Source organism: Paroedura picta, chromosome 1 (genome assembly GCF_049243985.1).
Source record: "Paroedura picta isolate Pp20150507F chromosome 1, Ppicta_v3.0, whole genome shotgun sequence".
Taxonomy (NCBI): Eukaryota; Metazoa; Chordata; class Lepidosauria; order Squamata; family Gekkonidae; genus Paroedura; species Paroedura picta.
Window position 1 is genome coordinate 65,774,525 of NC_135369.1, and position 17,214 is coordinate 65,791,738.

General features: G+C 45.8%; 1 protein-coding gene across 1 annotated transcript in view; it reads right to left on the reverse strand.

Moving 5' to 3' along the window:
* TOGARAM2 (TOG array regulator of axonemal microtubules 2) overlaps positions 1-17,214 on the reverse strand; it is a 114,070-nt gene that overhangs the window by 74,383 nt on the left and 22,473 nt on the right. Inside the window, exons 3-5 of the mRNA XM_077341373.1 lie at positions 12,692-12,826; positions 5,744-6,001; positions 3,987-4,210 (exon numbers count right to left, since the gene is read on the reverse strand). Coding sequence (XP_077197488.1) covers positions 3,987-4,210; positions 5,744-6,001; positions 12,692-12,785 — 576 coding nt within the window. The 5' untranslated portion in view covers positions 12,786-12,826. The remainder of the gene's footprint in view (positions 1-3,986; positions 4,211-5,743; positions 6,002-12,691; positions 12,827-17,214) is intronic.

Below are 17,214 nucleotides of genomic sequence, written 5' to 3' on the forward strand. Positions count from 1 at the left end.
TATTACTACTCGATTAGAACAGCTTTATCAGTGCTGTGGCGAGCCCAAGGTCATCCAGCTGGCTGCATGTGGGGGAGGAGCAGGGAATCAAATGTGGCTTGCCAGATTAGAAGTCTGCACTCCTAACCACTACACTAAACTGCCTCTAGGAACTAGATTGTCACTTAACTGAATATCTCAACTTCAGTCAATCACAATATTCCTGATGATCTATTAAAAATAGAGGATCAGAAAATGACCAAAACTGGATTTACCATATGGATGCAATGATCAATACTGGTACAATAGCTCAATCAAAAGTTTTAAGAAAGATGCAACTTCAAAACTTTTTAAAGAAGAAACTTTAAAAACTTTTTAAAGAAGACAACCATAGATTCATAGTGAATACGAGCACTTTCACAGCAAAGATGGCATTCACCTATCAGAGGTTTCAAGCAATACAGTTTGAATTGGCCAGTTCCTCCACCCCCCTGAAGCTGAATGTTTTGTGTCTGTGCTAATGAGACAGTTGAGGACCTTATGAATTATGTCTTGGACTGTCCCCTCTATGATGATCTGAGAAATAAATTTATTAGGAAAATATTGTCCATTACCTGGGGCACTATGAAATTTGAGAATTTGATTTTTTTTTTCCAGTAATGACCCTTGTGTTTCTAATAGAATCACACTGTTTGCCCTCACTGCTAATGAGGGCAAACACCAGTGAGGACAAAAAGCACAATTCTATTAGAAACACAAGGGTTATTATTGGAAAAATCAAATCCTCAAATTTCAGTGCCCCTTGTAATCGGCAATAGTCTTTTCTAATTCAAACCTTGTAATTCATAGCCAAGTTTAGCTATCTTTAGTTAACAGCATATAAGCTTTAAATCAATACATATTTATATAGAATATTTAATTATGTATAAATTATGTACTAGAGATTATTGCGACAGCCTTTGACTGATGCAATAAAACTTTTACTATTAATAATAACTGATATATCAGCTTCAGTGAATAAGGGAGGCGCACAGTGATGCCATCTCAGTACATGTGACTTAAACTCTGTTGGTGCTCAACAAAGACTTCTCAATTACATAGAAGTCTTCAGAAGGCAGAGAGATGCGGAGTTGTGAGGCATTAAAGTACCACTATTTCAGCAAAAGCATTTCATTTGTCTATGTTTCAACACTAGCCGGCATCACCACTGATGTGAGCCCTTCTTGTCTTTCCTCCCTTCATCAGTGGAATTTCAGCACTCCTTTTCTTTTTTTCAAGATGTTATTGAGATGAATTTATATCAGACTCTCCAGGATGTATCTATTCCTGTCAGACAGCCTTGAATTTCTGCCAGTTTTGTAACTACTGTGACCTCCGATTCACATCTGCTTCTTAAGAGTTCATTAATTTCTTGCATTAGTGCTCCTCCTACAGGTCTTCATCAGCTTCTCAGCCTAGATGATACAGTGTGATCACTGGGCCCTTGGTTCTCTCCAAATGCTACTTAATAATTTGTCATATCTTCCTAACTGCAAGTTATTAACTCCGAAGTAGCTTCATATCTCATTGGCTGTTCATATGATCTTCCTAAGTAAGGATTTGTGATTCAAGAACGGATGGTTGAAGCAGTATATTTCACTTAGCTGGCATGTTCCTAGAAGACTTCTGGGGTAATTTGGCATGAAACAGCCTTCGGCTATGTAGGCTGGTGTTACTTCTCCTTCTCAATGATAACTTTTTAATAAACAAAGCCAGAATAGAACAGAGCAAAGACCTAGGCCCATTCCGCACCAGGATCAATGTGGCAAATTGGTTTCGGAAAGAAAAAACGCAATTTTAAATAGTGGAATTCATCGTTATGCATACCTGCCTTTGTAGTGGAATCCAGTTGCGTTTCTATCGTTTCCCACAGGTTTTCGGTCTCGGCAAAAATCGCTAGGAAGGAACTGATATTTGCCGAGCGTTGTCCCGCCCCTGGCCGTCAATCAAACGAGCAGCCAATGGGTGGCCGTTATCATACTCCCGAAAAGCCCCTTTCCCTTTAAGGCAGGTTAAAAAAAAATAATAACATGTTGCAACGAATCTGCATTGATTCGTTGCAACGGAGAGCTGCCGTTTCATCGTTGCCACGCTCCCGTGAGTGGGAAAAAAAATCCCCCCCCGTGCACGGGCGCGATTTTCAGCCGAAAATAAAGGGAACCAGCAAACGGGGCTGTATGGTGCTGGGTGACTTAAAACAGCTCTATGGAGGGATTGTAGCTGGGGAAGCCTTGCTGGGTGAATGAAGGCTCGCCGGTTCGTTGCTCTCCGCTTGCTCTGAGAAAAAAAAATGGTGATTGCTTCGCCGGAAGATCAGAGGAGAGAGCCAGGGGGAGGGACTTTGCTGAAACCGCAACAATGGTAACACAGAGAACTTTTTCGCTAGTGTTGTAGATTGGTTGCAAGAGTGTAGCGCTTTCCAGAGGGTGAATCCACTTTTGGGGATTTCCCTGGAAGCGCTACAACGAAGCGCTTTTTGCTGATCGGTTTCAGGAGTGTGGCAGATTGTGTACGACGTTGGGCATAATTGCATTTTAGTAGCGATTACAATTTACCACACTCCTGCTACAATGAATCTGTGCAGAATGGGCCTATTCCTGTCTTTCAGACAGACAAAAGCATACAAGTGTCCCTAACCCCCATAATTTCCAGATATGTAGGTAGATTAAATTTATTTATTATTTTTGACATGTAACTAAATTATACTGCATTGTTTATGCTGAAGAAAACTTTTTTCTGCCAGTAGTTCTGGAAACTTTACACACAAAGTTACTTTATGTTAAGTTGGAATCTTTATCTGCTGAGGCCTGTATCATCTATTATAGAATCACAGAATCATAGAGTTGGAGGGAACCACCTGGGTCATCTAGTCTAACCACCTGCACTATGCAGGACACTCACAATCCTATTCTGTCAGGCATTGGCTTCACAGGTTCTCAGGAAGGGGTCTTTCACATCACCCACATCACCCATAATCTGATTCATCCAGCTGGAGGTGCCAGGGATTGAATTTGGGACTTTATGCATGCCAAATGGATGCTCTTCCACTGAGCTATGGCCCCTCCTCATTTTCAAAACAGGAAATCTGTAAAAACATTTCTAAAAGCTGCACAAAGTAGTATCTTCACTCAGAAACAAAGGTAGGCCCAAGGCATAGACTAAAAGTTTGGGGAGCAACTGAAATTCATAGATGTGTTTGGGATGCAAAATCAGTAGAGGGTTATCATGTGGGAAGGGACAGGTGGAGTGGTTTTTGCGTGCCATTGCCTCTTTCCCCCACTGCACTTGGGTCCACAGTGGCTGCAGCACAGGATCAGGGAGCTTGGGACAACAAAATGGAGTTATCCTTGCTCAACTAAATGACTACCACAATTAACAGTGAGAGGAACACTGCAAGTCATGGATACTGCCAGGTATACACACTGGTATACACATTCCTTCAGCAGGTACTGAGCAGGTACATGTGGGCATGGTAGATCTTATAAATAGATTGTTAATACCAGTCCAACAACCTCTGGGTCTTCTTTTATATACATGTAAGTTTCCCAGTGCAGCAAACAGCAGATCTCCCCAAGAGTTTCAGGACTCAAACACGGTGTGGGACAGTGGAGATTGAAGGCTTTTTTCCTTATGTGTTGAAGAGCTGCTATCAGTCAGAGTAGACCATACTGAGCTTGATAAACCAATGATTCGTTATGAGGTAGTATTATATGTATAATTTCTACCCATCCCACATTTTCTACCATGTGGGTATTTCATTCTTTTCTCCTAATGCTTCTGCTGTAGACTGTGCAATAAGGCTTAATCAAAGGCAACTCAGGCCCACCAACCCAGATAATAAACATGTCATGTAAGCAAACTCTTTGGACATTTTTTTCCATTACAAAAACATGGAATTAATTCAAATTCTTGACCCTCTTAGGTATATAAGTTTCTCACTACAACTCAATATCATTATTTGACTTTACCTGTGGTGGGGCTGCTTTTGGCTCAAGGTGATCCCCTCCAGTTTCCAAGTGGCCCATGCCATTCTCCAGCATTCGATGCTCTCTTTCATCTGCTGCCTCTGGGGAGGTAGGGATGCTCTGAATAGGCGGTATAGGTTTAGAAGTAATCAGCGGTCTTTGAGAAGCTGATCTAGAAACAGATGGTCTCAGGGAAAGTTTTCCAGGACCAGAAGAGTCAGCTGAGCCTGCCAACACAGTACACAGTATGACTTTAGAAAATGGAATTACTGGGACGCTAATTCTTCATGAGGTGGGTCACAGAAAGGATGTTCATCTCTTTGAACTTAAGCTGTAGTGAGCAACACACCATATTCTTAATAAAGGCAGGTGCTTTCAGCATCCTAGCAAATTGCACATCTCAGACTCATTCTTGCAATGATCCCCATCATCCCTGCTGGTGGGCTGGGCACCAGCTCAGGCCATCATCCCAGATGTGAATGGGCTGTTGCAGCTCAATCCACTGTAGATCCCAGAAAAGGGGGGAAGTAGGCATGTCTCTAGTTGGTGCAGGAGAGGAACAATAGTTTTGAAAGCAACCTTGTGATAAACTATGCCTATGAATAATGGCATCTGAAGTAGAAAGGAAGTGAGGGCAGTGTTACACCTTACAATTTTAGGTGGACTCATGTTCATTTATATTGTTGGGACTCAAGGTGGAATGCAACATATAAAAACCAATGCAATCAAACAGCAACAAACAATGCAATTTGAGTACAACAATCAAATTATGGGACCATGCCATCAAAAGACATGCTAGCACTTGTCACACTATACGTGCTGCATAAAATGGAGTACAAAAGTACATGACAATGCAGTGAAAGCAAAAAAAAAAAACATACTATCAACTATGCAGTATGCTACAGCGCTAGACTCTTCATGAAAGCACCCTCCTGACCTGCTCTATAGCCCAATTGTTTCCATTTTAAATATGCTCCTGAAATATCAGACTTGCACTGTACTCCAAATAAGGCAGCTACAGTTTGCAATAACTTCTTGCAGATATACGATCAGTTGGTTAACAGTTGATTGACGTACTAGCAGCAGACTGGAACCTCTCTGCATTTGCTAAGTGTAGCATTATGGTTAAAAAAGCTGGCATAGATCTAAGCTTAGACTTAGGAAACCACCCTTTAAGTTCTGTGTTCCCTGGGAGACATACCATAGCATAGTGATCCCCAACCTCTGGGCCGCGGACCACATGTGGTCCTTCGACTAATTGGAGGTGGGCCCCGAAGGATGCCTTCTCCCCCCCCCCAGCCCTTTACAACACACTTCGGGTGTCATTGTCTCTCATCACTCCCAGATGGGACTATCTCATTGCAGAGAAACAAGCTCAGGATTCCCATTGATTTGTCATTGTCATGAGTTAAAATTTCCATGAAATTAAAATATTCCTTATGTTCATTGTTGTGGTGTGTCTGTATTTTATTTTGAAGGGATGTTTAAACATTACCATAGCGACCTGAGAGCGTTAGGACTGTGGTTGAGAGTAGAGGAGTAAACTACCCCTCCCACCGGGCCTCAGTAAAAGGCATTGAGTGGTCCCCGGTGATAAAAAGGTTGGGGACCACTAGCACATCTCTGTCCTCTAGAATCTGTTTAAATTACTGAAAGGTTGGAGGCTCTAGGATTCAAAGTGCTGCACATGCAAAAGTGTGGCCCATATTATAATCATAATTAGTATCCATCAGGAATCAGTGAGCAAGAACCCATCGTACCTTTCTTTGATTCAAAGATACCCTCGGACATCCTCCTCTTCTTGAGCTTGTCCTTGATCCAAGAAGTTTCCATGGCTGCGCTGCTCGCCTCTAACTTGCTAGGATTTTCTTCCCTTAAAGACCAGGGTAGCTGAGAGGAGTCATTTAGCATTATGATGTCCATCTGCTTTTTCTGAAGACTACTCCTGCTCTCCAGCCTCCTCAGTTGCCCTTTGCCTCTCTGCAAACATGTATTCTTCGATATTAAAGGAGGAGTGGCTACAGGATAAGTCAATGCAAGATATTTAGTTATGTCAACTGGCTACTGAAGAATCCATGCAGTTATACATAGAACTAGAAGAGGGTTCTTGATTAAAGGGATCAGATCATGGGTGAGATGGGTTCACTGGTTGCAAAATAGTAAAGAGGGCTACTGTAGCACAGATTATTTTGGCATGAACCAAAGTGGGCATCCCAGTTTTGGGGGGACATATTCCAATCTACTGAGGCACCTGCATTTGGGCTCTCAGAAAACTGAAAGTTGATTGACGCCTTCCCATATTAGAAAAATTTCAAACATGTTTTGTGAGTAAGGAACGAAGAAATAACTTTTCCTTATAAGTAATCATTTTGTTTTTTTAGGGAACTGTTTCCCACAAAGAATACAGGCATTGATGGGATACACAGTCAGTACAGTACTAGAAAGGTTTCATGTAGGCAATGTGAACCCTGTAGCTTATATATCTTATCAAAAAGGTCAGGACAAGTCTCTTGCGTTGCTTTCTTTAATCTTCTAGCGTGTGCCAACACCAAGGAATCCGTCAGCTGTTTCTGTTTTAAATTCCTATCATTGAGCTAATTGTCACATTACCAGAACCAATGGGAAGAAATTAATTCAAAAGAATTTTGGCTTAACATCTGGAAGAAGTTCCTGACAGTGGAACAGGCTTCCCTGGGAGATGGTGGGTTTTCCTTCTTTGGACGTTTTGAAACAGAGGCTAGATAGCCACCTTGCAGAAATGCTGATTCTGTGAACTTAGGCAGATTGTAAGCAGGTGGGCAGAAAGGATTGTGTCTGAGCTTGGCTCTTGCGGCTTTTTCTTGCACGCCCAGGGAAATGCTGAATTTCCCCCAGACCAGAACATGGATTCTTGGGGGGGGGGGGGTGTCAGAGGGAGAACATCTGGACATGTAATTGGGGTCACTGTGGGTGGGCAGGTAGTTGTGAATTTCCTTCATTCTGCAGGTGGTTGGGCTAGATGAACATGGAGGTCCCTTCCAACTATATTATTCTAACTTAGTTTAAGCTAATGTTATACCATACATCTTCTTCTGAAAGCCATTCCTCCTAAACTCAACAATAGGTACATGTATGCTTATCTGGCCCAAATCTGTTATCTTTAAACTACCCGCAGCGCCGCGGGCGCCGCGGACTAAATAAAGGAGTAAGGGCTGGTGGGGAGGAGTTAGGGTGGGCTGTGTCCGGGATAAAAACTCGGAGGAGTGTCCAATTGGGAGGCGCGCAAAGCCCGTCTCCCGGAGCCCACGCCGCTAACTCTTCACTCCTCCCGAGCCGCCATCCTGGACGGATGGCCGCCAAGGAGGAGACTCGCCCCACGCCGCTGGCCTACGGGAAAGCGACTTTCCCGCCGCCTGGCGACTGACTTCAACCGCCCAGGGGCCTCCCCGCAACACCCACCCCTCTCCGCACAACACTGCCCGCCTACCTCGCCCAATGAACCCGGCCCGCCATCCCTGACAGCCCCGCCACACGCCCTTGCTGCACCCGGCATAAGAATGCGTCCATGCCCCACACCTCTCACCCCCTTCCCAGCCCCACCCCATGACTCACCCTTCGCTGCTTCCCCAATCCCTGCCTTTCCCCAGCCGTCGCCGCCACTGACGCGTCCGCACCCCGAACACAGCCCCGCCCAGCCGCTCCGGCGGTCCTGGCCCACCACTGTACGCGCCGCGCCTCGAACGCCGCCAGAGACACCGATGCTGCACCGCCCGCGCCGCCGATACAATGCCAGAGCCGCGCCGCCGCCGCCTGCCCCGCACCTCCAATGCTGCCGAGAACGCCACTGCTGCTGGCCCGCCCGCGCCACCGCTGGGACGCCCCCGCTCCGACAGCGCCGCTCTGACGCCACGGCCACCGCCACTGCTGACCCGCCACCCCCGCGACGCGCCACGTCTTCACCCGCACCACAGCTCCCGCCCGCTGAGGACCCAACCCCACGACACACAGGTAGGCCACTTCCCCCTGATGCACCCCCGGCTGCGCTTCGCCCTTCCGTGGTCTGAGGGGGGGAGGAGGATAAAGGCTTCTGTGGTCCACGCCTACACAGAAGTCTTTGGGAGTCGGCGGGGTGGGGTCCAACGGCTTCTAGCGCCCATTTTATGGTCACTTAAAATGGGCTTTAAATCTAGTAATATCTGAATGTGGTACAAATAAAGCAGATAAATCTTATACCTAGGAAACAATGACTCTCAGAGGGAGGTGTCCTTAGGAAGGAAAAGACATTTAGGAAGGAAAACACATTTAGGATCTGCTGGATCCGAATTATATGTGTAGACTAGGGGCAAAGCCCGTTGTATCCAAGAATACAATGGGCACTAGAGCTTGGCAGTGGGAAGAGGAAGGGGAGGAGTTGTCCAGTCTGTAAGTCATGGGGTTGAATGTGTGCGTTGTGTGGGAGGTTGTGGTGGCGTGGTGGCAAATGTGGGTATGGGTGTGGAGATATGGGTGTCAAGAACCTGTGGTGTGGAATGTTCATTGAGTGTGGGAGAGGACTGACCTTTGGGAATTTTGGCATAGTGGTTACAGATGAGCTTTCCAGAGCCATGTCCTCAGATATGTGAAGGGAAAATCAGACTGGAGACTCTTCTTAGGGGAAGATTACATGGGAACCAATTCCTCCCAGTTTGCGTCATTTCCCTTCTTGTGTGAATTAGGCCACATTCACCGAAATGCCCCTCTGCCCTAATACACATGGGGTAGTCACAGTATACAGGTGTCCACCCTGTTCCTTCTTTTCCATTTTTTCACTGTTGATAAAATGTTATGTACCCACATGCATCTTTCATGGTTGCTCCTTAGAAGAACGGATTTTTGTACCCTGTTGCTTACTACCCAAAGGAGTCTCAAAGCGGTTTCCAAACACCTTTTCCATTCGTCTCTCCACAACAGTCAACCTGTGAGATATGTGGGGTTGTGAGAGATCTGAGAGAACTGGGAATGGGCCGCATTGACCCAGCAGGCCTCAGATGTCTCAAAGCATTTTCCAATCGTCTTCCTTTTCTCTCCCCATAGCAGACTCCCCATGAGGGAGGTGGGGTAGCGAGCCTCACAGGGAAGCTGGCAACCCTAAGAGGAAGACTCTCTGTGTACAGCAGTCTTGACCTTAGTAAGGTTTTATATAATGTTTTTTTATTTGCCAGGCCAAGGGTATTTGCCAGGCCAATAAGTCATTTCAGTTACCATGTGTCTCCAGACATTTACTTCTTCTCTATATACAGTTTCAGGCTGTAAATATTTATTTAGATCTTCCTGCACTTTCCAGACTCACAGGACTGATGCTGGTCTGCCTGTCTGTGCCCCAGAATACAAACAGTTGCTGGAAAGGGCTGGCCATAACCCATAGCCCAGGAGGGACACACTTGCACCACTCCCTATCAACTGCAGGCAAAAATAGCTCCTTTGAAGGCTGGACTCTGAGGCATTGTATGATTTTGAAGTCCCACCTCCAAACCTCCAGGAATATTTCCAACCCAGGGGTAGCAAACCTACAGGTGTGGCCTGGAGAGCTCCTGGAATTACAGTTCACCTGCAGAGTATAAAGAGAAGTATAAAGATCAGAGTATAAAGAGTATAAAGATCAGTTCCCCAGGCAGAAAGAGCTACTTTGGACAGAGTTGTGGTAGAGAACAAACATTTAAGGCCTCCCACACAGGTTGTTGTTGAATTGAAAGACTTGAGACCTACTGCACAGGGTTGTTGTGCAGATGAAACAGGATACAAAAGAGCCAGTTTCCTCTGCAGAATAATGCTGTGCAGTGGCCTCAAATCTGCAGAGAGTTGCAAAGAAGAAAGACACATGGCTTGGCTGTGTCTAACCTCCAGGCAGGGCAGTATTTTAAGTGAGAAGGGGCTTTTCTGTGGCCTCCCTGTCAGCCAACTGTTTGGCAGAAGGGGAAAGTCCCCCCCTCAAAAGGAAGGCCCATAGGCTCCCCTGCGTTGCTCTTTGAAGGAAAATGCCCCCCTCCCCTCAGTCAGGGCCTATCAGAGGCCCCTTCGCAGCAGGCCTGAAGTGGGGGAGGGGGAGGGAGGGCACTCAGCAGCCTCCTGCCAGCTCTGTCAGGATTCTGAGGCAATTTGCAGTTGGACATGACAGTTAGGACAGCCTTGGGGAGAAAAGGACTGGTGCAGCCTGTGTTCTCATCCCCCTTGGCAGCCCTACTGACCTCCTCTCCCTGCGGTGGTCAGGAGCAGACTGGCAGCCAGACTGGGCTAGATGAATGGAATTTTGGTCTGTTGTGGTGAAGGGCCAATGGGAAGGCGCTTTACGCACCTCCCCATTGGTTGCTTGGCCCTTGAGTGGCATTTGGAGGGACGAATCAGGAGCCACTTTGCAGCTCCTGATTCGCCCCTCTGAGTTTTTATCACGGACAGAGCCCGCCCTAACTCCTCCCCAATAGCCCTTAGGGCTTTATTTTATAACCGCAGGAGCGGTTAAAGATAAGCCTAGAGGTAGCATTTTTTATCTGAATCTACAAGGTCAAGTATAAATTTCTCTGCTGGACTCCACCATAAATTTGCAAGGGTCTCATTTCTGTTTATACCAGAAACCTACTGAGCGACAAACATTCCTGCATGCCTCCAGCTACCATTCTTAACTTACCAAGTAATCTGTTGTATATGCTATAGTTGCATCTGTTCCAATCCCACAGACAAAGAGACATTTACCGCACTGACAATGTCACTCTGGGCTGCAGCCTTCTGATTAAGTCAGGGCATTTGCCCTTGTTCCGCCACACTGCAGGGTGGGCCTGGTTTTTCTATAATTTTAAGAATGTGGTATTGTGGTCTACAGCAATATCACATTCTGAAACATAAAAAAATGCCCCAGTTGGTTCCATGGTACTGCACAGCACCGCAGAGACACCTGGGGCATTTTTTCACCCTTCCAGGACACCATAACCGAGGGAGAAGCCTAGGCTAGGCCAGCCCGACTCTTCCCCTGCTGCACAGGCCTGTCCCTACCGAGGCCCTGTTGCCACCCGAGTCAACATTCCCTTGCCTCAGGGTAATGGAGGACCTGAACAGGCTATGCCTGGGACAGCCCAGACTCACTGCCAGTGTTGAACAAAACCAGGAATTTGCCCTGCAACTGAACGAGAGCTAAGGCAGGGCTAATTCCCGGTACAGAAATTGTCAGATTCTTCAACAAACCCTTTTGGAACTAAAATATCCACCTGATGAATGCAAGAAACAGATTGACAAAGCCAGAGAAAACCTATTGCAATCCAGGCCCAAAGATCCAATAACAGAACACTACGCATGGCCACATACAACTCAAAACAGTACAAAACAGTGACTTGGCTGGGAGAGCCAGCATGGTGCGGTGGTTAAGAGTGGCAGCTTCTAATCTGGAAAACTAAGTTTGATTTCCTGCTACTCCACCTGCAGCCAGCTGGGTCACCTTGGGCTCATCGCAGAACTGATAGAGCTGTTCTGACTGAGCAGTCCAGTTAGAGCTCTCTCAGCCTCACCTACCTAACAGGGTGTATGTTATGGGGAGAGGAAGGAAAGGTGATTGTAAGCCGTTTTGAATCTCCTTTGGGCAGTGAAAAGTGGGGCATAAAAACCAACTCTTCTTTTTCTTCTACAACCTCTACTGGATAACAACCATAAAGATAGATTCAAGTGGGTAGCCATGATGGTCTGAAGTAGCAAAATAAGAACTGAGTCCAACAGCACCTTAAAGACCAACAAAGATTTATTCAATGTGTGAGCTTTCGAATGCATGCCCTCTTCCATTTTGTCTGAGGAAGAGTGCATGCACTGGAAAGCTCATACCTTGAATAATTCTTTGTTGGTCTTAAAAGGTGCTATTGGACTCAATTTTTTGACAACAACCATTATCTTTCATAAGTATTGGGGAGGAAACCTTTTCTTACCTCCCCCCCCCCATCTTAAACATCTTCTCACTCACAATAATACAACATCTAATATAAACATGAATACTGGAACTAGAGCTTGCAATAAACATAGATGCCAACTTTGCTGCCACATAAACTCAGACAACACAATGATTAGGCCTAACAATGTTAACTACATCATCTCAGGCTCACTCACTTGCTCATCTTCTAACACTGTATATGCCATTAAATGCCAACAATACATGGGCCAAACCTTACACCAAAGGTTACATGGACATAAATCTGACATCAAGAATCACAAAACAGAGAAACCTGTAAGAGAACACTTCAATCCCTCAGGACATTAGTGGGGGATCTCAAAGTAATTGCTGTATTGCAAAAGAATTACTAAAACAGACTAGAATGGGAGATCTCTGAGATATAAATTATCACAAGACTCAGAACAATGGAACCCCAGGGCTTAACAGAGCTATTTGTTTCTTATCTCACTACACGTTAATGTCATTCAGTTGTCACATCTGTTTGTAAGCTTTCATTATGCTGTATGCTAATGCTATTCACAGGTTTTACCAATTGTCTCAATCCAATTTTATCATTAATTGGCTCTTCCTGGCAACATCCTCCTTACCCACTAATAATAGTTGGTGACTGTTTCAATGTATCTGAAGTAGTGTGCATGCACACAAAAGTTTATACCCAGAATAAACTGGATTCTGAATAAACTCTTTTACCCATTTATAGGAGGGAATTTGGTGTTATCATCTCTGACCTGGGTCAAAAATCCCTCCTATTCTAATACATCCTTACCTTCATCTGCTGACAGCCGCAAACTGGAATCAGTGCTCCCTTCTCTCTGCAATCTACGTGCTGGGATCGTTTCGGGGGGACTCCCGAAGTGCATAGCTAGATGGTCTTGATACTCCACTTTAAAATAAAAGGAGCCTGAATGAAATAAAACAAAAGAACAATAACAGGAAGTCTCCAGGAATCTGTCTTTATGTCAAGTATGAAGACACTAATGTTGTCTTTTTTCTTTTTTAATAGCCTGTACCAGCTAGATTACCCCTCAAATATGACTTGATCCCGTTTTCACATATGTCTCTTTCACACAGTTCCCCCACCGCCCCATGGATTAAGCACAGGGAAAATACAATTAGTGCATGAAAAGGACCCTTTGTGGCCTAAAGGCAATCTAGCCAATGAAACCAAATGCAAAGTGTATAAACAGGTTTCCTGGACAGTAATCAAGAGTAGTTTAGCTGGCCTGAATGGTGCACGGGGGGAATACCGCGCATTTGGGGTGGAATGGTGGCGACTAAAATCACTGATAATGCACGGTGCCAGCTGCAACTGGCTGCAGATTTGATGCACGCCACCGAGAAAGCCGCGTTAGCGAAACGCGGAAGAAACCGCAGCTTCCCTAGCGACCAGGGCCCAATCAGAAGCGGCACCAAAGGAGCCGCGTGCATAACCGGGGAGTTCCGGGTTGAGCGCCAGAGCCACAATCGAAGCGGCTGCTGGAACGCCATGGCAGTCAGGAGGGCACCAAAGGGAATGGGGACAGAAAGGCGGCCAGGGAGCCCAAAGGGGAGGGGGATCAGGAGCTTCGCGCCTGCCGATTGGGCCCTCCAAGTGTCAGTCTGGAGGAAAGGGCCTATGGGCACCCTTCCTCATCACGGATAGGGCCCACCCTCAGAGCCCTTAACCGATTATTTAATCTGCTCCGCTAGGAGCGGGTTAAAGATATTATTAGATAAGGAGCTGCCAATTTGACAACACATAAAGGAAATATGGGAATAAGAACTTCATACAAATATAAAAGAAGAGGAATATTATAAGATATTTAAGTAAGTTCCCTTTAATTCAGTATTTAGAAATGTTCAAGCACACGCGGTCTGGGTCCAGTGTACCTGAGGGATTGCCTTACACTCCACTACTTCCAACTTTCTGGTGATCTCTGGCCCCAAGGAAGCCTCCTTGACCTCAACCAGGGCCAAACCTTTCTCCATCCTGGCCCCCACCTGGTGGAATGAGTTGCCAGAGGAGATCAGGGCCCTGATGGAACTTGAACAGTTCCGCAGGGCCTATAAAAGGGAGCTCTTCTGCCAGGCATTCGGTTGAGGTTGACCAGAACCACCGCTTCCAATCAGCCCTCCCCCAAGCCTCCCTCCTACAACCATCACTGAAGACTCACCCACCCCACTGGGCCATCAGTAAGATGTTCTTACATTATTGTTCTCTCCAATGTTCTACTGTTCATAATGTTATTGTTATTACAATATTATAAACTGAGTTATTTGTACTGTTCCTGTTTGATGTAAACCGGCCTGAGCCTTCAGGGAGGGCAGTATATAAATATAATCTGAACACCGCCCGTGGCGCCACGGGCACTGCGGACTAAATAAAAGAGTAAGGGCTTTAGGGGCGGGATGTGTCCGGGATGAGGAAGGGTCCGGATTAGACCCTTCCTCCGGACAGACCATCGGAGGGACCAATCGGCAGGCGCGATTTCCGCCCCAGAGCAACTGCGAGCCGCGCGCAGCCTCCCGACGCATCAGAATACAGCGGGCTTGAATACTAGTCAATAAATAATAAATAAATAAAAACATGAAGAAAGGCTGGTCTACCCAGTGCAAGCAATGCAAATGTGGGTGGGTGGTATGTTCTCTATGTTATATCAGGGAACTGATGTCTTGAATTACTAAGGATCTAACTACCCTGAAGACATCCCATGAGCACACCTCTCCCCCTAAACTGATGACATCTCTATGCTGAAATAGAAAATACAGTCTTCTGAGAAGTTGGCATGAGTATTTTCCTTCTATGCTGAGAAGCATGCTTGGGTGACAACAAAGCAGGATAGGACTGACCTCCCATAATGAAGAATTCCTGTCAGTCACAGCCATAACCTATCCCTGGCAATTGCTGGAAAGGATCTGGAGTCTTGCAACGTGAGGACAGTAATCTTTGAGACAAGTGGACACTCCCATGAAGGCCAAGACACAGCTCTCATGCCATGGATAACTTGTTTACTGAAGCCTCCTTATGGTGACTCTGACTTCTATTGTTCTCCTGCCAGGTACACCCCACATTTTAAGAAATCATACATTATGTTGAGGTCTGTGGCTATGCCTGCCTGCTTTTAGAACTGAGCACAAACTGCATTCAAGCATGAACACAGCTTGTTGCCACATCCAAACACTCCCCTGAAACCTCCTTTCGCCCGCTTCCTCTTTCTTGTGGAGGTATCTCAACATACTGGAGATGTTTTGCCCCCACAAACCGGGATTTTGTCATGGTGGTTGTGGTTTGTGGAGGGAAATTAACTCCAGTTGGTTGAGACACATGTATTCAGATGGAGCTTAATCAGCAGAGCTATCCTAAGCAGAGTTATATCCTTCTGTCCAGATCTCCCCCATCTCCTACTCAGGAGTCTGGACTTTGCCACCCTACCCCTGCCCAATGTTGAGACTGACCAGAACTACCTGCATGCTGGCCAAGGTGGGCCACTGGCTCATGAGTGGCAGGAGCCTGACAAAGACACCCCAGGGAAGCCAACGACACCACAAGAGCCTCACTGTGGGCCCACCAAAGCAGCACAAGAACCGCAGGGTATAGCCTGGCAGTAACCCCAGCCCCATGGCAATGACGACTCCAGGTGGGGAAGCGATCCTCCTCCTCTGGGCCAGCTGGCAGGACAGCCAGGCCAAGTCTGGGAGAGGCAACATGGGCAGTTTCCATCCCCTATGGAGGGGGCAGAGGATGCCAGGAAGACTGAAGGGCAGCACTGATGAAAGCAGCCTGATGCTGCACCTTCTTTACATATTCAAACTCTGCCAATATTATGCCCACTGATAATGGACATAGAAGAGTGTAACTCTACTTGGGATTGTAAAGTACCAGAAGGTTTTCATTCAAGGGTTGTGTGTGGGAGAAGGAGTGATGATTAGAGTGCAAGCAAAAAGCTGAGTTCATGCTCGACCGCACTTTAATTACAGCTTGTTGTGATGTCTGAATGAAGCCTGTGTGTGTACAACTTGGTTCATTGTGGCACAACCAATGAAAGACAACCAACACAAACAAACAGAAAGATTACATGGAGGTTTACATAGAAACCAGAAGGTCCACAGAGGAATAATGCAAATATAGCCCCAGTTCTTGTAAAGGGACAGAGGCCCTGTTAATCATACTTGTCTTTGGGTTGAATTGTTAAAAACATTCAGTTCTGCTGATACTGCAGCTTGTGAAAAACATCTTTTACTAGGTTCTAAATCAGAGACGAGCCCTTTCTACCATAAAGCAACTAGAGCAAGGACCCAAAGTGACTGATTTGTGTGTGTGTGGTTGGGGGGGGGGGGGAGGAATTGAAAAAAGGATTAGAGGTACGATGCATGGCTAAACCATGACAAAAGAAATGATGAGCCTGAGACAGAACAATCAGAAATATTTATTTATTCTTCCAATAAAAATGAAACACTGAGAATGGCTCAGCATGAAATAAAGCATCAAGGATAAAATACCAGGCAATTAAAAGTAAATTTAGATGCCTGTTAATTTATCATACCACAGCCTGCCAGCCATTTCTCAGCCATCTTCTCCATGTAGCAATACATTTACATTTCTCCTTTATATTATGCTGCGCTACATGAATGTTGAAATTTAATCATGTGGCGGTGTTGGGTAGTTTCAAAGTCAATTTGAATGTGTCATTCTCAAGGAGTCACACTGCTGAAGAAAAGGATGCTGCGCAGAAAACGAATCGGAAGCAAGCATGGGAACTGCTCAAAGGCTCTCATGCTCCCCTCTGCTTTGGTGGCAACCAGTTTTATGATAGAAGAACAGAAGAGTTCCCTCTTCTCCTTAGCACAGGGAAACCCGCAAACGGAGAAGGGTGGGAAACTCAGCCAAAAGTATAATCATCAGGAGGGTCACAGTTTATCACCAGCTTCTCCCTCTAGCTCCAGCCAACTCTGACACTGCCCTGACAGCCACCTGGCTCTAATATCACAAGTCCTGAGCCAGATACAAAAGGCATCTGTACAGATTTTGACCTGTGCCTACAATTCCATGTCTAAAGTGAGAAGAGTGTGTGTGTTTATTTTAGATTTTTAACAAAATGCAAAACAGAGAATGGAAAATAAACTCTCTCTCTCTCTCCCCATATCATGCTGCATTCCATGCTAGAAGTAGCCCCTCCTGTGGGAATATGCAAAATCTGTAGTGTGCATGATTGAATAGAAGACAGCTTTATGTGTGTACTAGAGGCAAAAGCCGTTGTACCCAGGAATACAATGGGCACTAGGATGCACACTTGCACTGTGGCCTTCCTG